General features: G+C 48.1%; 1 protein-coding gene across 2 annotated transcripts in view; it reads left to right on the top strand.

Moving 5' to 3' along the window:
• The window catches only part of ylpm1 (YLP motif containing 1), a 44,971-nt gene that overhangs the window by 18,784 nt on the left and 3,687 nt on the right, over nucleotides 1-22,500 (top strand). For both annotated transcript variants that reach the window (XM_063001516.1, XM_063001515.1), the window contains 16 exons: nucleotides 1-2,127; nucleotides 2,311-2,437; nucleotides 2,533-2,689; nucleotides 2,771-2,857; nucleotides 3,449-3,611; nucleotides 7,921-8,087; nucleotides 8,211-8,341; nucleotides 8,427-8,489; nucleotides 8,660-8,779; nucleotides 13,602-13,778; nucleotides 13,938-14,021; nucleotides 14,187-14,270; nucleotides 16,030-16,110; nucleotides 21,621-21,672; nucleotides 21,784-21,908; nucleotides 22,080-22,243. The exon at nucleotides 1-2,127 is cut by the window's left edge and continues 114 nt beyond it. In XM_063001516.1, the coding sequence (XP_062857586.1) occupies nucleotides 1-2,127; nucleotides 2,311-2,437; nucleotides 2,533-2,689; nucleotides 2,771-2,857; nucleotides 3,449-3,611; nucleotides 7,921-8,087; nucleotides 8,211-8,341; nucleotides 8,427-8,489; nucleotides 8,660-8,779; nucleotides 13,602-13,778; nucleotides 13,938-14,021; nucleotides 14,187-14,270; nucleotides 16,030-16,110; nucleotides 21,621-21,672; nucleotides 21,784-21,908; nucleotides 22,080-22,226 (3,892 nt within the window). In that variant the 3' untranslated portion in view covers nucleotides 22,227-22,243. The remainder of the gene's footprint in view (nucleotides 2,128-2,310; nucleotides 2,438-2,532; nucleotides 2,690-2,770; nucleotides 2,858-3,448; nucleotides 3,612-7,920; nucleotides 8,088-8,210; nucleotides 8,342-8,426; nucleotides 8,490-8,659; nucleotides 8,780-13,601; nucleotides 13,779-13,937; nucleotides 14,022-14,186; nucleotides 14,271-16,029; nucleotides 16,111-21,620; nucleotides 21,673-21,783; nucleotides 21,909-22,079; nucleotides 22,244-22,500) is intronic.

Here is a 22,500-nt window from a genome sequence, read left to right on the forward strand (position 1 = left end):
TTGGCAGGGACCTCCAGGCAGATTTGATCATTCTCCAAGACAAAATGCACCATCTCGCTTTGAAAGACCTGCTGGTCTTCATGCCGGTCCTCCCTCTGGTCCTCATGCTGGTCCTCCCCCAGGTCCTCCCCCCGGTCCTCATGCAGGTCCTCCCCCCGGTCCTCCCTCTGGTCCTCATGCTGGTCCTCCCCCCGGTCCTCCCCCCGGTCCTCCCCCCGGTCCTCATGCTGGTCCTCCCCCCGGTCCTCATGCTGGTCCTCCCCCCGGTCCTCCCTCTGGTCCTCCTGGTAGTTCATCGTCTCAGTCTGGTCCGGGCTCACAAACAAAACCTGGTCCTGTAAACCAGACTAAACCTGATCCAGCGCAGGTCCCACCAGCCCAGAGTTTGTCCACGGGCCAAAGCGAGAAGAAACCACCTCAGGATAAAACCATGTCGGATGACGTGATGGATTTGGAAGGTGGTTTCTTCATTCAGAACGATCCAATTCCTCAATCCAAAGGCGATGAAGTAAAGAAACCAGATGAATCCATCAAACAAACGGTGGATAAAAAGGAGGAATCCAGTAAAGACGCCAGTAAACCTGCTGGATCTTCATCTTCATCTGCGCCGTTAAAACCAGACGCTAATAAAACTCCTCCGAATTTAAACTCAGAATCTCAGAAACCCAACAATGTTCAGCAAAAACCTCCTCAGCAACCAGGTCCACCTGATTTGTTCAAGGAGCCTCCTGGTGATGAGACCGGCTCCATGAATGCCTTCCGCGGGAGAGGAAGGGGTCAGAACCCCCTACTGATGAGGGGGAGAGGGCGTGGCCGAGGGTTCCCTGCAGAACCTAATGGACCGCCGATGTCTGATCCCAACCTACACGGTGAAGACTCTTATGAGCACCAGCCACCGGTGGAAGGGGACTATGGGTGGGAAGAACATCCTGATGAACCACATAAGCGTGGACCTCATGAGATGTGGGAGCCGGAGGAGCATCACTTCCACGAGGAGTACTACGATGATGCCGAGAATCGTCCTCCATTACGAGGCTGTAGAGACCCTGTGGAAGGGCAGGAGGAACACTGGCATGAGGAGCAGGGTGATTACAGGGAGGAGGGAAATCCGTTCTGGGCAGATAGAAGACCTCCCATGCCTCCACACAGACCTCCTTTTCCTCACGAAGGACCTCGACGGCCTCCTTTCCAACCTCGCTTTATGCCCCACGGTCCACGACGTCCTCCTCCGCCCGGTGATCTGGAGCGTGACCCGCATGGTCCACCTCCTCCTCACATGGGTCCTCGCTTCAGACGTGGGCTCGGTCCGTGGGGGCCGCCGCCACGCCACGAGATGATGGGTCGAGGCATGAGGCGTCCACCTCCGCCCCACGAGATGATGGAGCGAGAGCCAGTGGGTCCGCCCGGATACAATGAGGAAATGGATCGAGACCCCGCGTGGGCGCATCCACACGCCAGGGACCCGAGACATCCTCCACTACCCCCTCATGAGGTCATTGAAAGGGACATGAGAAGACCACCCATGCGCCCCCCTCCAGGGCCCGGAGAGAGATGGAGAAGACCTCTTCCACATGAGAACCCTCACGAAGCCTACGAGCAAGAATTCCCCAATGAGTACGGGCCAGAGGACGACGGGTACAGACGGCCCCCGCCGGATTACCGACGCCGCGATTACCATGAGGACGAAGAGTTTTTCCACTCGCGTGAGGAGTGGAGGCGAGAGCACCCGGACCGGGAGTTCCCTCAGCGTCCACCGCCAGAGCACGACCGCTGGACGGACGAACGCGGCCGACCCTTCCCTTACGAAAACGAGGAGCGGCTCCGGGCGGAGCGGAGAGGACCGGATTACGGACCTCCGTACCGGGACAGAGATCGGGAACCTCCTTACCATTCCCGTCCCGACTGGGAAAGGTCTCCGTCTCTACCCGAGAGGGTATACCCCAATCCTGCAGAACAACACGCACCCCTGTACGAGAGGAAATCCGATTTGGGTGTGGCACCAAACAGCGGCGTTCCAGATGTTCCGCTGGATCAGGTGTCGCCCGGTGGAACCAAAGCGGTTCTGGCTCTCTCCCAGCGGCAGCACGAGATCATTCTGAAGGCTGCGCAGGAGCTGAAAAGGATCAGGTAACGTGACGTCTAACTCAAATACATAAATAAATATATAAGAATAAATCTACACCAGCAGGTGGGTTCAGACCCCTGAACCTGAGTCCTAAATGAGGGTGGAGTCCAAACCCCATTACGTCGTCCCCTGCATGTGGGTTCCAGATGTTGATGGAACAGTGGGTGATGTGATGTTTGTTACAGGGAGCTGCAGGAGATAAATAAGGTCGGGGGTGACTGTTCGAACCCCGAGTCCTCATCACTGCCGACTGAACTTCCTCCTGGTCTTCTGGGTTTGGAAATTCCTCCCGAGGTTAAGACGGCCCTGCAGGTACGCTCCGTCCTCCTCCATGGTGAGATCTGGTGATGACCCGGTGCAGAACGCTTCCTCACCTCATGCTTCTCTCTCTCTCTCTCTCTCTGAAGGCCACCAGGAGCGTTTCTGAAAGCCTTCAGGATGTTCTCGGGAGAACCTCGGAGGCTGGGTTACCTCAGCCTGGTCCGGTTACCGAGTTCCTCCACACGGCACCACCGGCTCTCCCGACCCCCTCCTTCATCGCTAAAACTGTCGATTATGGACACGGTACGTTCGCCCCCTCACGCCTCCGCCGCGCTCCCGTACACGCCCGTCGCTAACCGTTAGCGTGTTTATGTTCCGTACCAGGTGCGAAGATGGAGAGGATCTCGTACGGAGAGAGGATCCTACTGAGACCCGACCCACTGCCTGATCGATCTGAGCGATACGACAAAGGTGGGTCCATGGTTTCTTTATTACATTCCGGTTTGGATATGCTCAGTTCCCCTGTGCTCATGCTAGCACCTACTGTGATGCTTGTAAAGCGTTGAAGAGTCTCAACATGAGGACATCTCAGCAGGGGGCGCTGTTGCAGCAGCAGTGAGGCGAAATCCCGTCCAGACATGGTCAGTCGTCTGTGTTCAGCATCTGGCCAGGCGTTTTCCTTTTTTCACCCCTAATCTAGTCGTATCCAATTCCCCAGTTCTATCTCCTCTACTGCTGCAGACCCGATCCTAACACACGCCCCCTCTCGACATGTGAGCGGGATTCAACCACTTCTTTTCACCTCCACCAGGCGGGTTCACACAGTCACGCACTGCTCTCCGTTATTCATCGTCTCTGTGCAGCGCCTCAAACAGCCAGCAGGGGTCGCAGTCGCAGCAGTGATGAGGAATCCCGCTCCATCTTGTGGTTAAACAGTGGAACTGCACGTCCTGTGTGATCCTGTACGAGTGCTAGCTGTTGATGCGCCGCTGGTCAGGGGGCGGAGTTTCGTTCCCTCTCTGTGATTGGTTCTTGATGTATTTGGTATCGTTTTGATTTCAGAGCCTCTGGGTCGTCGGGATCCGTACTACGATAGAAGAAGTGACCTGTACCTGGATCAGAGGGACTACAGGCGGGACCGGGACAGGGAGATGTTCAGGGACAGACCCGCCATGGAGTACGAGAGGGAACGTGCTGAACGAGAACGCTACTCCAGAGACGACAGGTACAAACGGTTCATGATTGTATTAACAACTGTTCCACGTGTAGTGGTCTTCGTTAGTATTGTGTTCTGTCATGTTCTCGGTTGGTATCGGGGGTTTCTGTAGGGTTCTCGGTTGGTATCGGGGGTTTCTGTAGGGTTCTCGGTTGGTATCGGGGGTTTCTGTAGGGTTCTCGGTTGGTATCGGGGGTTTCTGTAGGGTTCTCGGTTGGTATCGGGGGTTTCTGTAGGGTTCTCGGTTGGTGTCGGGGGTTTCTGTAGGGTTCTCGGTTGGTATCGGGGGTTTCTGTAGGGTTCTCGGTTGGTGTCGGGGGTTTCTGTAGGGTTCTCGGTTGGTATCGGGAGTTTCTGTAGGGTTCTCGGTTGGTATCGGGGGTTTCTGTAGGGTTCTCGGTTGGTATCGGAGGTTTCTGTAGGGTTCTCGGTTGGTATCGGGAGTTTCTGTAGGGTTCTCGGTTGGTATCGGGGGTTTCTGTAGGGTTCTCGGTTGGTATCGGAGGTTTCTGTAGGGTTCTCGGTTGGTATCGGGGGTTTCTGTAGGGTTCTCGGTTGGTATCGGGAGTTTCTGTAGGGTTCTCGGTTGGTATCAGGGGTTTCTGTAGGGTTCTCGGTTGGTATCGGGGGTTTCTGTAGGGTTCTCGGTTGGTATCGGGGGTTTCTGTAGGGTTCTCGGTTGGTATCGGGAGTTTCTGTAGGGTTCTCGGTTGGTATCGGGGGTTTCTGTAGGGTTCTCGGTTGGTATCGGGGGTTTCTGTAGGGTTCTCGGTTGGTATCGGAGGTTTCTGTAGGGTTCTCGGTTGGTATCGGGGGTTTCTGTAGGGTTCTCGGTTGGTATCGGGGGTTTCTGTAGGGTTCTCGGTTGGTATCGGGGGTTTCTGTAGGGTTCTCGGTTGGTATCGGGGGTTTCTGTAGGGTTCTCGGTTGGTATCGGGGGTTTCTGTAGGGTTCTCGGTTGGTATCGGGGGTTTCTGTAGGGTTCTCGGTTGGTGTCGGGGGTTTCTGTAGGGTTCTCGGTTGGTATCGGGAGTTTCTGTAGGGTTCTCGGTTGGTATCGGGGGTTTCTGTAGGGTTCTCGGTTGGTATCGGGAGTTTCTGTAGGGTTCTCGGTTGGTATCGGGAGTTTCTGTAGGGTTCTCGGTTGGTATCGGGAGTTTCTGTAGGGTTCTCGGTTGGTATCGGGAGTTTCTGTAGGGTTCTCGGTTGGTATCGGGAGTTTCTGTAGGGTTCTCGGTTGGTATCGGGAGTTTCTGTAGGGTTCTCGGTTGGTATCGGAGGTTTCTGTAGGGTTCTCGGTTGGTATCGGGGGTTTCTGTAGGGTTCTCGGTTGGTATCGGGGGTTTCTGTAGGGTTCTCGGTTGGTATCGGAGGTTTCTGTAGGGTTCTCGGTTGGTATCGGGGGTTTCTGTAGGGTTCTCGGTTGGTATCGGGGGTTTCTGTAGGGTTCTCGGTTGGTATCGGGGGTTTCTGTAGGGTTCTCGGTTGGTATCGGGAGTTTCTGTAGGGTTCTCGGTTGGTATCGGAGGTTTCTGTAGGGTTCTCGGTTGGTATCGGGGGTTTCTGTAGGGTTCTCGGTTGGTATCGGAGGTTTCTGTAGGGTTCTCGGTTGGTATCGGGGGTTTCTGTAGGGTTCTCGGTTGGTATCGGGGGTTTCTGTAGGGTTCTCGGTTGGTATCGGGGGTTTCTGTAGGGTTCTCGGTTGGTATCGGGGGTTTCTGTAGGGTTCTCGGTTGGTATCGGGGGTTTCTGTAGGGTTCTCGGTTGGTGTCGGGGGTTTCTGTAGGGTTCTCGGTTGGTATCGGAGGTTTCTGTAGGGTTCTCGGTTGGTATCGGGGGTTTCTGTAGGGTTCTCGGTTGGTATCGGGGGTTTCTGTAGGGTTCTCGGTTGGTATCGGGGGTTTCTGTAGGGTTCTCGGTTGGTATCGGGGGTTTCTGTAGGGTTCTCGGTTGGTATCGGGGGTTTCTGTAGGGTTCTCGGTTGGTATCGGGGGTTTCTGTAGGGTTCTCGGTTGGTGTCGGGGGTTTCTGTAGGGTTCTCGGTTGGTATCGGGAGTTTCTGTAGGGTTCTCGGTTGGTATCGGGGGTTTCTGTAGGGTTCTCGGTTGGTATCGGGAGTTTCTGTAGGGTTCTCGGTTGGTATCGGGAGTTTCTGTAGGGTTCTCGGTTGGTATCGGGAGTTTCTGTAGGGTTCTCGGTTGGTATCGGAGGTTTCTGTAGGGTTCTCGGTTGGTATCGGGGGTTTCTGTAGGGTTCTCGGTTGGTATCGGGAGTTTCTGTAGGGTTCTCGGTTGGTATCGGGAGTTTCTGTAGGGTTCTCGGTTGGTATCGGAGGTTTCTGTAGGGTTCTCGGTTGGTATCGGGGGTTTCTGTAGGGTTCTCGGTTGGTATCGGGGGTTTCTGTAGGGTTCTCGGTTGGTATCGGGGGTTTCTGTAGGGTTCTCGGTTGGTATCGGGAGTTTCTGTAGGGTTCTCGGTTGGTATCGGGAGTTTCTGTAGGGTTCTCGGTTGGTATCGGGAGTTTCTGTAGGGTTCTCGGTTGGTATCGGGAGTTTCTGTAGGGTTCTCGGTTGGTATCGGGAGTTTCTGTAGGGTTCTCGGTTGGTATCGGGAGTTTCTGTAGGGTTCTCGGTTGGTATCGGGAGTTTCTGTAGGGTTCTCGGTTGGTATCGGAGGTTTCTGTAGGGTTCTCGGTTGGTATCGGGAGTTTCTGTAGGGTTCTCGGTTGGTATCGGGAGTTTCTGTAGGGTTCTCGGTTGGTATCGGGAGTTTCTGTAGGGTTCTCGGTTGGTATCGGGAGTTTCTGTAGGGTTCTCGGTTGGTATCGGAGGTTTCTGTAGGGTTCTCGGTTGGTATCGGGGGTTTCTGTAGGGTTCTCGGTTGGTATCGGGGGTTTCTGTAGGGTTCTCGGTTGGTATCGGAGGTTTCTGTAGGGTTCTCGGTTGGTATCGGGGGTTTCTGTAGGGTTCTCGGTTGGTATCGGGGGTTTCTGTAGGGTTCTCGGTTGGTATCGGGGGTTTCTGTAGGGTTCTCGGTTGGTATCGGGGGTTTCTGTAGGGTTCTCGGTTGGTATCGGGGGTTTCTGTAGGGTTCTCGGTTGGTATCGGGGGTTTCTGTAGGGTTCTCGGTTGGTGTCGGGGGTTTCTGTAGGGTTCTCGGTTGGTATCGGGGGTTTCTGTAGGGTTCTCGGTTGGTATCGGGGGTTTCTGTAGGGTTCTCGGTTGGTGTCGGGGGTTTCTGTAGGGTTCTCGGTTGGTATCGGGAGTTTCTGTAGGGTTCTCGGTTGGTATCGGGGGTTTCTGTAGGGTTCTCGGTTGGTATCGGGAGTTTCTGTAGGGTTCTCGGTTGGTATCGGGAGTTTCTGTAGGGTTCTCGGTTGGTATCGGGAGTTTCTGTAGGGTTCTCGGTTGGTATCGGAGGTTTCTGTAGGGTTCTCGGTTGGTATCGGGGGTTTCTGTAGGGTTCTCGGTTGGTATCGGGAGTTTCTGTAGGGTTCTCGGTTGGTATCGGGAGTTTCTGTAGGGTTCTCGGTTGGTATCGGAGGTTTCTGTAGGGTTCTCGGTTGGTATCGGGGGTTTCTGTAGGGTTCTCGGTTGGTATCGGGGGTTTCTGTAGGGTTCTCGGTTGGTATCGGGGGTTTCTGTAGGGTTCTCGGTTGGTATCGGGAGTTTCTGTAGGGTTCTCGGTTGGTATCGGGAGTTTCTGTAGGGTTCTCGGTTGGTATCGGGAGTTTCTGTAGGGTTCTCGGTTGGTATCGGGAGTTTCTGTAGGGTTCTCGGTTGGTATCGGGGGTTTCTGTAGGGTTCTCGGTTGGTATCGGAGGTTTCTGTAGGGTTCTCGGTTGGTATCGGGAGTTTCTGTAGGGTTCTCGGTTGGTATCGGGAGTTTCTGTAGGGTTCTCGGTTGGTATCGGGAGTTTCTGTAGGGTTCTCGGTTGGTATCGGAGGTTTCTGTAGGGTTCTCGGTTGGTATCGGGGGTTTCTGTAGGGTTCTCGGTTGGTATCGGGGGTTTCTGTAGGGTTCTCGGTTGGTATCGGAGGTTTCTGTAGGGTTCTCGGTTGGTATCGGGGGTTTCTGTAGGGTTCTCGGTTGGTATCGGGGGTTTCTGTAGGGTTCTCGGTTGGTATCGGGGGTTTCTGTAGGGTTCTCGGTTGGTATCGGGGGTTTCTGTAGGGTTCTCGGTTGGTATCGGGGGTTTCTGTAGGGTTCTCGGTTGGTATCGGGGGTTTCTGTAGGGTTCTCGGTTGGTATCGGAGGTTTCTGTAGGGTTCCTCAGGGTTCTGTAGTGTAACGCCGCCCCTCTGTTCTCTGTGTTCAGGCCGCCCTTAAGCCCGCCCCGCCCGGGGTACAGGGATCGGGATCGGGATGGGAGGGAACACCCCCGACGTTCCAGCAGAGATCAGGAGGCGTACGGCGAGAGGTACGAGAGAGCTTCATACGAGAGGAACACGGAGCGCTCCGACCACGGAACCCCCAACTACAGCAGTGAGTGGAACAGCAGCACAGAGTCCCTAATGAGATCTGATCCAACACCCTCCTGCAGTGTGTGTGTGTGTGTAGTGTAGTGTGTATCTAACCCTGTGTGTGTGTGTGTGTGATCGGATGTAGATGACAGGAAGTTGTACCCTGACGACGCCCCTCGTTCCTCTCCGGCTCCTCAGCGGTTGGAGAAGAAACCCGAGACCAAGAACGTGGACGACATCCTGAAACCTCCCGGCCGGTCCGGCCGCCCGGACAGGGTAACGATGACAGGGTCACATGTCAGCTCATCCTCACTGCTGATTGGTTGTGAATGAAGTGTGATGTGTTTTGATTGGGTTGCAGATCGTGTTGATCATGAGAGGATTACCCGGGAGTGGGAAGAGTCACCTGGCTAAACTGATCCGGGTGAGAGCAGCACTATCAGTATCATCAGTATCGGTATCATCAGTATCGGAGCGATATATCGTCCCACCTATAGATCCTGTAATAATCAGATCCTGTGTGGTGCTGATACATCCTGATGTAGATGGAGGTGACACGTGTGTGTGTGTGTGTGTGTGCGCGCTGTATTTCAGGATAAGGAGGTGGAGTATGGTGGTGCGCCCCCCAGGGTGCTGGGTTTGGACGATTATTTCATGACTGAAGTGGAGAAGGTGGAGAAAGATCCTGATACAGGAAAGCGCATCAAAACCAGGGTGAGAGATCACACTACCGTACACGGGGTACAAATCCCCACAGACGTACTCCAAAATCTTGTTGAAAGCTTTTCCAGAAGAGTGGAGACTGTTATGGCAGCAAACTCCACATTCATCTAAATGATTTTGGAATCGGATGTTTAACAAGCTTGAGACCAGGTGTCCACATACTTCTGACCATAGGATACAGATAATAGAAGTGATGATGATGATGATGTAATATTATGGGATAGACGGTAATGATGACGATGTAATATTATGGGGTGGACGGTGATGATGACGATGTAATATTATGGGGTGGACGGTGATGATGATGATGTAATATTATGGGGTGGACGGTGATGATGATGATGTAATATTATGGGGTGGACGGTGATGATGACGATGTAATATTATGGGGTGGACGGTGATGATGATGTAATATTATGGGGTGGACGGTGATGATGACGATGTAATATTATGGGGTGGACGGTGATGATGATGTAATATTATGGGGTGGACGGTGATGATGATGTAATATTATGGGGTGGACGGTGATGATGACGATGTAATATTATGGGGTAGACGGTGATGATGACGATGTAATATTATGGTGTGGACGGTGATGATGATGTAATATTATGGGGTGGACGGTGATGATGATGTAATATTATGGGGTGGACGGTGATGATGACGATGTAATATTATGGGGTGGACGGTGATGATGATGTAATATTATGGGGTGGACGGTGATGATGATGTAATATTATGGGGTGGACGGTGATGATGACGATGTAATATTATGGGGTGGACGGTGATGATGATGATGTAATATTATGGGGTGGACGGTGATGATGACGATGTAATATTATGGGGTGGACGGTGATGATGATGTAATATTATGGGGTGGACGGTGATGATGATGTAATATTATGGGGTGGACGGTGATGATGACGATGTAATATTATGGGGTGGACGGTGATGATGATGTAATATTATGGGGTGGACGGTGATGATGATGTAATATTATGGGGTGGACGGTGATGATGATGTAATATTATGGGGTGGACGGTGATGATGATGTAATATTATGGGGTGGACGGTGATGATGATGTAATATTATGGGGTGGACGGTGATGATGACGATGTAATATTATGGGGTGGACGGTGATGACGATGTAATATTATGGGGTGGACGGTGATGATGATGTAATATTATGGGGTGGACGGTGATGACGATGTAATATTATGGGGTGGACGGTGATGATGATGTAATATTATGGGGTGGACGGTGATGATGACGATGTAATATTATGGGGTGGACGGTGATGATGACGATGTAATATTATGGGGTGGACGGTGATGATGATGATGTAATATTATGGGGTGGACGGTGATGATGATGTAATATTATGGGGTGGACGGTGATGATGACGATGTAATATTATGGGGTGGACGGTGATGATGACGATGTAATATTATGGGGTGGACGGTGATGATGATGTAATATTATGGGGTGGACGGTGATGATGATGTAATATTATGGGGTGGACGGTGATGATGACGATGTAATATTATGGGGTGGACGGTGATGATGATGTAATATTATGGGGTGGACGGTGATGATGATGTAATATTATGGGGTGGACGGTGATGATGATGTAATATTATGGGGTGGACGGTGATGATGATGTAATATTATGGGGTGGACGGTGATGATGACGATGTAATATTATGGGGTGGACGGTGATGATGATGTAATATTATGGGGTGGACGGTGATGATGATGTAATATTATGGGGTAGACGGTGATGATGATGATGTAATATTATGGTGTGGACGGTGATGATGATGATGTAATATTATGGGGTAGACGGTGATGATGACGATGTAATATTATGGGGTGGACGGTGATGATGATGTAATATTATGGGGTGGACGGTGATGATGATGTAATATTATGGGGTGGACGGTGATGATGATGTAATATTATGGGGTGGACGGTGATGATGACGATGTAATATTATGGGGTAGACGGTGATGATGATGATGTAATATTATGGGGTGGACGGTGATGATGATGTAATATTATGGGGTAGACGGTGATGATGATGTAATATTATGGGGTAGACGGTGATGATGATGATGTAATATTATGGTGTGGACGGTGATGATGATGATGTAATATTATGGGGTAGACGGTGATGATGACGATGTAATATTATGGGGTGGACGGTGATGATGATGTAATATTATGGGGTGGACGGTGATGATGACGATGTAATATTATGGGGTGGACGGTGATGATGATGTAATATTATGGGGTGGACGGTGATGATGATGTAATATTATGGGGTGGACGGTGATGATGACGATGTAATATTATGGGGTAGACGGTGATGATGACGATGTAATATTATGGGGTGGACGGTGATGATGATGTAATATTATGGGGTGGACGGTGATGATGATGATGTAATATTATGGGGTAGACGGTGATGATGATGATGTAATATTATGGGGTGGACGGTGATGATGATGTAATATTATGGGGTAGACGGTGATGATGATGTAATATTATGGGGTAGACGGTGATGATGATGATGTAATATTATGGTGTGGACGGTGATGATGATGATGTAATATTATGGGGTAGACGGTGATGATGACGATGTAATATTATGGGGTGGACGGTGATGATGATGTAATATTATGGGGTGGACGGTGATGATGACGATGTAATATTATGGGGTGGACGGTGATGATGATGTAATATTATGGGGTGGACGGTGATGATGATGTAATATTATGGGGTGGACGGTGATGATGACGATGTAATATTATGGGGTAGACGGTGATGATGACGATGTAATATTATGGGGTGGACGGTGATGATGATGTAATATTATGGGGTGGACGGTGATGATGATGTAATATTATGGGGTGGACGGTGATGATGACGATGTAATATTATGGGGTGGACGGTGATGATGATGTAATATTATGGGGTGGACGGTGATGATGATGATGTAATATTATGGGGTGGACGGTGATGATGATGATGTAATATTATGGGGTGGACGGTGATGATGACGATGTAATATTATGGGGTGGACGGTGATGATGATGTAATATTATGGGGTGGACGGTGATGATGACGATGTAATATTATGGGGTGGACGGTGATGATGATGTAATATTATGGGGTGGACGGTGATGATGATGTAATATTATGGGGTGGACGGTGATGATGACGATGTAATATTATGGGGTAGACGGTGATGATGACGATGTAATATTATGGTGTGGACGGTGATGATGATGATGTAATATTATGGGGTGGACGGTGATGATGATGTAATATTATGGGGTGGACGGTGATGATGATGTAATATTATGGGGTAGACGGTGATGATGATGATGTAATATTATGGTGTGGACGGTGATGATGATGATGTAATATTATGGGGTAGACGGTGATGATGACGATGTAATATTATGGGGTGGACGGTGATGATGATGTAATATTATGGGGTGGACGGTGATGATGACGATGTAATATTATGGGGTAGACGGTGATGATGATGATGTAATATTATGGGGTGGACGGTGATGATGATGTAATATTATGGGGTAGACGGTGATGATGATGTAATATTATGGGGTAGACGGTGATGATGATGATGTAATATGGTGTGGACGGTGATGATGATGATGTAATATTATGGGGTAGACGGTGATGATGACGATGTAATATTATGGGGTGGACGGTGATGATGATGTAATATTATGGGGTGGACGGTGATGACGATGTAATATTATGGGGTGGACGGTGATGATGATGTAATATTATGGGGTGGACGGTGATGATGATGTAATATTATGGGGTGGACGGTGATGATGACGATGTAATATTATGGGGTAGACGGTGATGATGACGATGTAATATTATGGGGTGGACGGTGATGATGATGTAATATTATGGGGTGGACGGTGATGATGATGATGTAATATTATGGGGTAGACGGTGATGATGATGATGTAATATTATGGGGTGGACGGTGATGATGATGTAATATTATGGGGTAGACGGTGATGATGATGTAATATTATGGGGTAGACGGTGATGATGATGATGTAATATTATGGTGTGGACGGTGATGATGATGATGTAATATTATGGGGTAGACGGTGATGATGACGATGTAATATTATGGGGTGGACGGTGATGATGATGTAATATTATGGGGTGGACGGTGATGATGACGATGTAATATGGGGTGGACGGTGATGATGATGTAATATTATGGGGTGGACGGTGATGATGATGTAATATTATGGGGTGGACGGTGATGATGACGATGTAATATTATGGGGTAGACGGTGATGATGACGATGTAATATTATGGGGTGGACGGTGATGATGATGTAATATTATGGGGTGGACGGTGATGATGATGTAATATTATGGGGTGGACGGTGATGATGACGATGTAATATTATGGGGTGGACGGTGATGATGATGTAATATTATGGGGTGGACGGTGATGATGACGATGTAATATTATGGGGTGGACGGTGATGATGATGTAATATTATGGGGTAGACGGTGATGATGATGATGTAATATTATGGGGTGGACGGTGATGATGATGATGTAATATTATGGTGTGGACGGTGATGATGATGATGTAATATTATGGGGTGGACGGTGATGATGACGATGTAATATTATGGGGTGGACGGTGATGATGACGATGTAATATTATGGGGTGGACGGTGATGATGATGATGTAATATTATGGGATAGACGGTGATGATGAATGGGTGAATGTTCTGGTAGGTTATGGAGTACGAGTACGAGCCGGAGATGGAGGAGACCTACAGGAGCAGCATGCTGAAGACCTTCAGGAAGACCCTGGACGACGGGTTCTTCCCCTTCATCATCCTCGACGCCATCAACGATAAAGTCAAACACTTCGATCAGTTCTGGAGCGCCGCCAAGACCAAAGGGTTCGAGGTGAGTGGGTCCCTGTCCTAACGCCTGCACGTCCTCGGGTTCGATCCAACTGTTCAGGACATCTGTGTTCTTAATGAAGTGCTTTAGTGTGAGAAGATCTCCGATACTCTAACACCCGTCTCACTGTAACACCTGTCTCACTCTCTCTGGCTGTTACAGGTGTATGTAGCTGAGGTCTTCACAGATCATCAGGTCTGTGCTAAGAGGAACATCCATGGTCGCAAACTGAAGGACATCACCAAGGTAACCACCCACTCACCCACCCACTCACTTACTCACCCACTCACCAACACCCTCACTCACCCACACACTCACTCACTGTGATAGAGGTGGCTGATGTGTGTACCGGTGGTACAATGACTGACTGTAGTACATGATGTGTAACTGTACTGTTTGTGTGTGTTACAGATGTGGAACAGCTGGGAGCAGGCCCCGGTACACATGTTGAGGCTGGATATTCGCTCACTGCTGCAGGACGCTGCTATAGAGGAGGTGCTTCATCACATTAGTCATCATCTCCATCTAACACACACTCATCTCCACCACCATCATCTCCACCACCATCATCTCCTACACCTCCATCCCCACCTCCATCTAACACACACTCATCTCCACCACCATCATCTCCTACACCTCCATCCCCACCTCCATCTAACACACACTCATCTCCACCACCATCATCTCCACCACCATCATCTCCACCACCACCATCTCCACCACCATCATCTCCTACACCTCCATCCCCACCTCCATCTAACACACACTCATCTCCACCACCACCATCTCCACCACCATCATCTCCACCACCACCATCTCCACCACCACCATCTCCTACACCTCCATCCCCACCTCCATCTAACACACACTCATCTCCACCACCATCATCTCCACCACCACCATCTCCACCACCACCATCTCCTACACCTCCATCCCCTCCTCCATCTAACACACACTCATCTCCACCACCACCATCTCCACCACCATCATCTCCTACACCTCCATCCCCACCTCCATCTAACACACACTCATCTCCACCACCACCATCTCCACCACCACTATCTCCTACACCTCCATCTAACACACACTCATCTCCACCACCATCATCTCCACCACCACCATCTCCACCACCACCATCTCCTACACCTCCATCCCCACCTCCATCTAACACACACTCATCTCCACCACCATCATCTCCACCACCATCATCTCCTACACCTCCATCCCCACCTCCATCTAACACACACTCATCTCCACCACCATCATCTCCACCACCACCATCTTCTACACCTCCATCCCCACCTCCATCTAACACACACTCATCTCCACCACCATCATCTCCACCACCACCATCTCCACCACCACCATCTCCTACACCTCCATCCCCTCCTCCATCTAACACACACTCATCTCCAACACCACCATCTCCACCACCATCATCTCCTACACCTCCATCCCCACCTCCATCTAACACACACTCATCTCCACCACCACCATCTCCACCACCACTATCTCCTACACCTCCATCCCCACCTCCATCTAACACACACTCATCTCCACCACCATCATCTCCACCACCACCATCTCCACCACCACCACCACCACCATCTCCTACACCTCCATCCCCACCTCCATCTAACACACACTCATCTCCACCACCACCATCTCCACCACCATCATCTCCTACACCTCCATCTAACACACACTCATCTCCACCACCATCATCTCCACCACCATCATCTCCACCACCACCATCTCCTACACCTCCATCCCCACCTCCATCTAACACACACTCATCTCCACCAGCATCATCTCCACCACCTCCATCCCCACCTCCATCTAACACACACTCATCTACATCTCTACCTACATCTTCTACACCACCATCTTCATCTCCACCATCACATCCACCATCATCTCCTACACCTCCATCTACATCATCATCACATCCAGCATCATCTAACACACACTCACACCTACATCTACACCATCTCCATTTCCTACATCTCCTTCAATATCTCCTCCACCTCCTACTCCAACATCTTCATCTACATCATCTACATCTAACACACACTCACCTCCACCAACATCTGCTATACCTCAATCTTCTACACCTCCATCTACATCCTCATCACATCCAGCATCATCTAACACACACTCATCTCCATCTCCTCCACCTCTACACATCAAAGACAGGTCAGAGATACAGTGATGATGGTGATAATGATGATGATGAACCTCTCATGTGTATCAGGTGGAGATGGAGGACCTGATCCCATCTGAGATGGACTCTACAGTGGAGGTGAAGAAGGAGGAAGAGGAGGAGGCTGAACAGGTAGGACGTTTTCAGCATGATCTCCCTATAGATGCTGCTGAACCTTATTTATATACATACATGCACAAAGGTCTGATGTGGATCTCCTGGTACAGAAGGTCTCTGCACACGGGTGTTAAACTGTAATACTGTTACATTCATATATCTGAGATTTGTTTTTCTATATAAAGATGTGATGTGATGTGATGAGGAGTGATTAGATTTGATGTAATTAAGTGTGATGTGATGAGAATGTGATTTAATGTTGATGTAGATTATTCTGGACCTGTTGTGCTGGTGCCTGACATAGAAACATTAAAAGAGAGAGAGAGAGAGAGAATGTTTAATAAAATAAAAATATGTAATAAGTTGAATCGAGGAGTAAAAGCGCCGGTGCAGATTATCACTGTGAGAGGGTAGTGCAAGTGTAAATCATCACATTTCTGTAACCTGCCAAGTGTAACATCACACACGTGCAAATAATTAATGTGATGAGCACCGTCTCCGAGGGCAGGAGTCAGTCAGTGGGGGTCCAGAGCCCTGATAGTGCGGTCAGTCACAGTGGTGATGAGAGTTATTGTGATGAAGTGTGTGATGTGATTCTGTGATGTAATGAGATTAGATGCTGTGTGATGTTTGATGGTGTGCTGTGTGATGAGGTATGATGTGATGATGAGATACGGTGTGAAGTTGTGATGTTGAGATCTGGTGATGTGTTGTAATGTTATATGATGAGATGCTGGGTGTGATGTGATGAAGTATAATGTGATGTTTGGGGGTGTGTGATGTCATGTAATGTGATGACATGCGGTGCCAGATGTAATGTGTGTGATGTGATGTGATGAGATTTGATGATGTAATGTGATGGGATGCTGTGTGATGGTGTGATGAGATTTGATGATGTAATGTGATGGGATGCTGTGTGGTGATGTGATGAGATTTGATGATGTAATGTGATGGGATGCTGTGTGATGGTGTGATGAGATTTGATGATGTAATGTGATGGGATGCTGTGTGGTGATGTGATGTGATGAGATTTGATGATGTAATGTGATGGGATGCTGTGTGGGTGTGATGTGATGTGATGCTGTGTGATGTGATGAGATTTGATGATGTAATGTGATGGGATGCTGTGTGATGGTGTGGATGTGATGGGATGCTGTGTGATGTGATGAGATTTGATGATGTAATGTGATGGGATGCTGTGTGATGGTGTGGATGTGATGGGATGCTGTGTGATGTGATGAGATTTGATGATGTAATGTGATGGGATGCTGTGTGATGGTGTGGATGTGATGGGATGCTGTGTGATGTGATGAGATTTGATGATGTAATGTGATGGGATGCTGTGTGGTGTGATGTGATGAGATTTGATGATGTAATGTGATGGGATGCTGTGTGGGTGTGATGTGATGTGATGGGATGTGATGAGATGCTGTGTGATGGTGTGATGAGATTTGATGATGTAATGTGATGGGATGCTGTGTGATGGTGTGGATGTGATGGGATGCTGTGTGATGTGATGAGATTTGATGATGTAATGTGATGGGATGCTGTGTGGTGATGTGATGAGATTTGATGATGTAATGTGATGGGATGCTGTGTGATGGTGTGATGAGATTTGATGATGTAATGTGATGGGATGCTGTGTGATGGTGTGATGAGATTTGATGATGTAATGTGATGGGATGCTGTGTGATGGTGTGATGAGATTTGATGATGTAATGTGATGGGATGCTGTGTGGTGATGTGATGTGATGAGATTTGATGATGTAATGTGATGGGATGCTGTGTGGGTGTGATGGGATGTGATGAGATGCTGTGTGATGGTGTGATGAGATTTGATGATGTAATGTGATGGGATGCTGTGTGATGGTGTGGATGTGATGGGATGCTGTGTGATGTGATGAGATTTGATGATGTAATGTGATGGGATGCTGTGTGGTGTGATGTGATGAGATTTGATGATGTAATGTGATGGGATGCTGTGTGGGTGTGATGTGATGTGATGGGATGTGATGAGATGCTGTGTGATGGTGTGATGAGATTTGATGATGTAATGTGATGGGATGCTGTGTGATGGTGTGGATGTGATGGGATGCTGTGTGATGTGATGAGATTTGATGATGTAATGTGATGAGATGCTGTGTGATGGTGTGATGAGATTTGATGATGTAATGTGATGGGATGCTGTGTGATGGTGTGGATGTGATGGGATGCTGTGTGATGTGATGAGATTTGATGATGTAATGTGATGGGATGCTGTGTGATGGTGTGATGAGATTTGATGATGTAATGTGATGGGATGCTGTGTGGTGATGTGATGAGATTTGATGATGTAATGTGATGGGATGCTGTGTGATGGTGTGATGAGATTTGATGATGTAATGTGATGGGATGCTGTGTGGTGATGTGATGTGATGAGATTTGATGATGTAATGTGATGGGATGCTGTGTGGGTGTGATGTGATGTGATGAGATGCTGTGTGATGTGATGAGATTTGATGATGTAATGTGATGGGATGCTGTGTGGTGATGTGATGAGATTTGATGATGTAATGTGATGGGATGCTGTGTGATGGTGTGGATGTGATGGGATGCTGTGTGATGTGATGAGATTTGATGATGTAATGTGATGTGATGAGATTTGATGATGTAATGTGATGGGATGCTGTGTGGTGATGTGATGAGATTTGATGATGTAATGTGATGGGATGCTGTGTGATGGTGTGATGAGATTTGATGATGTAATGTGATGGGATGCTGTGTGATGGTGTGGATGTGATGGGATGCTGTGTGGTGATGTGATGAGATTTGATGATGTAATGTGATGGGATGCTGTGTGATGGTGTGGATGTGATGGGATGCTGTGTGGTGATGTGATGAGATTTGATGATGTAATGTGATGGGATGCTGTGTGATGGTGTGATGAGATTTGATGATGTAATGTGATGGGATGCTGTGTGATGGTGTGATGAGATTTGATGATGTAATGTGATGGGATGCTGTGTGATGGTGTGATGAGATTTGATGATGTAATGTGATGGGATGCTGTGTGGTGATGTGATGTGATGAGATTTGATGATGTAATGTGATGGGATGCTGTGTGATGGTGTGATGAGATTTGATGATGTAATGTGATGGGATGCTGTGTGGGTGTGATGTGATGTGATGGGATGTGATGAGATGCTGTGTGATGGTGTGATGAGATTTGATGATGTAATGTGATGGGATGCTGTGTGGGTGTGATGTGATGTGATGGGATGTGATGAGATGCTGTGTGATGGTGTGATGAGATTTGATGATGTAATGTGATGGGATGCTGTGTGGGTGTGATGTGATGTGATGGGATGTGATGAGATGCTGTGTGATGGTGTGATGAGATTTGATGATGTAATGTGATGGGATGCTGTGTGATGGTGTGGATGTGATGGGATGCTGTGTGATGTGATGAGATTTGATGATGTAATGTGATGAGATGCTGTGTGATGGTGTGATGAGATTTGATGATGTAATGTGATGGGATGCTGTGTGATGGTGTGGATGTGATGGGATGCTGTGTGATGGTGTGATGAGATTTGATGATGTAATGTGATGGGATGCTGTGTGATGGTGTGGATGTGGATGTGATGCTGTGTGGTGATGTGATGAGATTTGATGATGTACTGTGATAGTATGCTGTGTGGGTGTGATGTGATGTGATGTGATGAGATGCTGTGTGATGGTGTGATGAGATTTGATGATGTAATGTGATGAGATGCTGTGTGATGATGTGATGAGATTTGATGATGTAATGTGATGAGATGCTGTGTGATGATGTGATGAGATTTGATGATGTAATGCTGTGTGATGGTGTGGATGTGGATGTGATGCTGTGTGGTGATGTGATGAGATTTGATGATGTACTGTGATAGTATGCTGTGTGGGTGTGATGTGATGTGATGAGATGCTGTGTGATGGTGTGATGAGATTTGATGATGTAATGTGATGAGATGCTGTGTGATGGTGTGATGAGATTTGATGATGTAATGTGATGAGATGCTGTGTGATGATGTGATGAGATTTGATGATGTAATGTGATGAGATGCTGTGTGATGGTGTGATGAGATTTGATGATGTAATGCTGTGTGATGGTGTGATGAGATTTGATGATGTAATGTGATGAGATGCTGTGTGGTGATGAGATTTGATGATGTAATGTGATGGGATGCTGTGTGATGGTGTGGATGTGGATGTGATGCTGTGTGGTGATGTGATGAGATTTGATGATGTACTGTGATAGTATGCTGGGTGATGTGTGTTGAGGTGTGATGTGATGAGATACGATGTGAAGTTGTGATGATGTGATGTGATGTGATTATCAGTAAACCCTTAGTAAATAATAATCCAGATGTTTTCACATTTGTACCTGAGTTCCGGACACGCCCGCCTCAGCTCAGACTCCAGTACACCTGTGAAAACACCACCTGAGTCCTGGGTAGCGGTGGGGGGGGGGGGGGGGGGGGGGGGGCTCTGTAATGAGTGAATGTGATCTGTAATGTGATTGGTTAAACATGTCATGTGACCTACAAGTCATTAAAAACATAAAATTCATTATTTTGTATTAATCAACTGCTTTCACTAAATAAAATGCCTAAAAACCTTTTATTGTAATTATAATAATATTAAACTAATAAGAATATAATTATAATAGTAATAAATAATTAAAACAAAATGCGAATATTTATTAGTACAATGGTAATAATAATAAAAGAATAAATGATTCTTATAGTTAGATACTTTATTGATATACACACGTACGTCTGTAACCATACATCTGTAATCTATATGTGTACATGTAGAGCCGATATATAAAGTTTATATTGATATATATTTATATTTAATTAGCTGCCCCCCCCCCCCCCCCCCCCCCCCCGTACTGAACTGAACACTGAAGCTTCTTCAGCGCTCCTCAGTTTGTCCCTGTCTCCCCCTGGCGGCGGCTCCTAGTCATAACAATAAAGATCAGCGGTTCTGAGTCACGTCTGGAATTATTTTTACTTCATTTAAAGACTTTATTAATATTTATGGAACAAAAACATGAATATTAATAACATTCCAGCTTTATATTTCCATTTGACCAGCGCTGATCAAACTATAGACGTGCAGTTACACAATAAATGTAAATTATTTCAGTTTTTTCTTCACTTCTGTTGATTTTTGCATCTTCGTCTCTTTATCATTTTCATTTCTAGTGTCTGATGTTGCCACCCCCGTCACCGTGTGGCCTAAACGTTCAGTTTGTTTTTATTTTTAATAACAAAACAAAGATGGAAATGAACAGTTCCTGACTGAGTGTTATCGTACGGGCACAGAGGAAACAACACAGGATTCTCCTAGTGTTTCTCTAGCGTTCCTGTATCTGTTCCTAACCATTACTTTTTTTGAAGCCATCACCATCCCATGATTCCTCTGTCTCTGTGTTGTTTGCTCACTTCCTCTTCCTGTTCACCCCTGAGCATTAACAGCTGGAGTATCTCTCTGTAATATAGGGGTACCTTCCGAAAAGCAAATGGGAGATGGACACGTCCGAGGCCAAACTGGGTAAGAACTCCCTCTGTACTGGTTTATATATAGTATAAACTTTATATTATTATGGTTATTATGGGCTGGTGGTTGTTGCCGTGGTGATGAGCTGGCTGTATTTGGGTACAGATAAGCTGGACGGTTTAGCCGGAGGAGGGAAGAGGAAGCGCGGCTCAGGCGTTTCGGCTATAGAGGATTTCCTGCAGCTCCCTGATGATTACGCCAGCCGCCTCTCTGAACCTGGGAAAAAGAGGGTACAGCACAACCCCAAATTATCTGCTGCACACACGGACCAACACTGACCGATCAACACCAATGATCCTTAAACACACATTTATTTACCTCCAGCTTTAACGTGAGTGTATCCTGACTCTCTCTCTCTCTCTGTGTGTGTGTGTGTGTGTGCGTGTGCGTGCGCGCTGCAGGTACGCTGGGCCGATCTGGAGGAGCAGAAGGACGCCGATCGTAAGCGAGCGATCGGGTTTGTGGTGGGACAGACGGACTGGGAGAAAATCACGGATGAGAGCGGAGAGTTCGCTCAGAGAGCGCTCAACCGCACCAAGTACTTCTAGATTTACACACAAACACGGTAACTACACACGACACGGTAACTACACACGCACACGACATGGTAACTACACACGACACGGTAACTACACACGCACACGACATGGTAACTACACACGACACGGTAACTACACACGCACATGACACGGTAACTACACATGACACAGTAACTACACACTCACACACATACAGTACACACACAACACAGTAACTACACACACACGACACAGTAACTACACACTCACACACATACAGTACACACAACACGGTAACTACACA

This window comes from Trichomycterus rosablanca, chromosome 9 (assembly GCF_030014385.1).
Source record: "Trichomycterus rosablanca isolate fTriRos1 chromosome 9, fTriRos1.hap1, whole genome shotgun sequence".
In the NCBI taxonomy this organism is placed as follows: domain Eukaryota; kingdom Metazoa; phylum Chordata; class Actinopteri; order Siluriformes; family Trichomycteridae; genus Trichomycterus; species Trichomycterus rosablanca.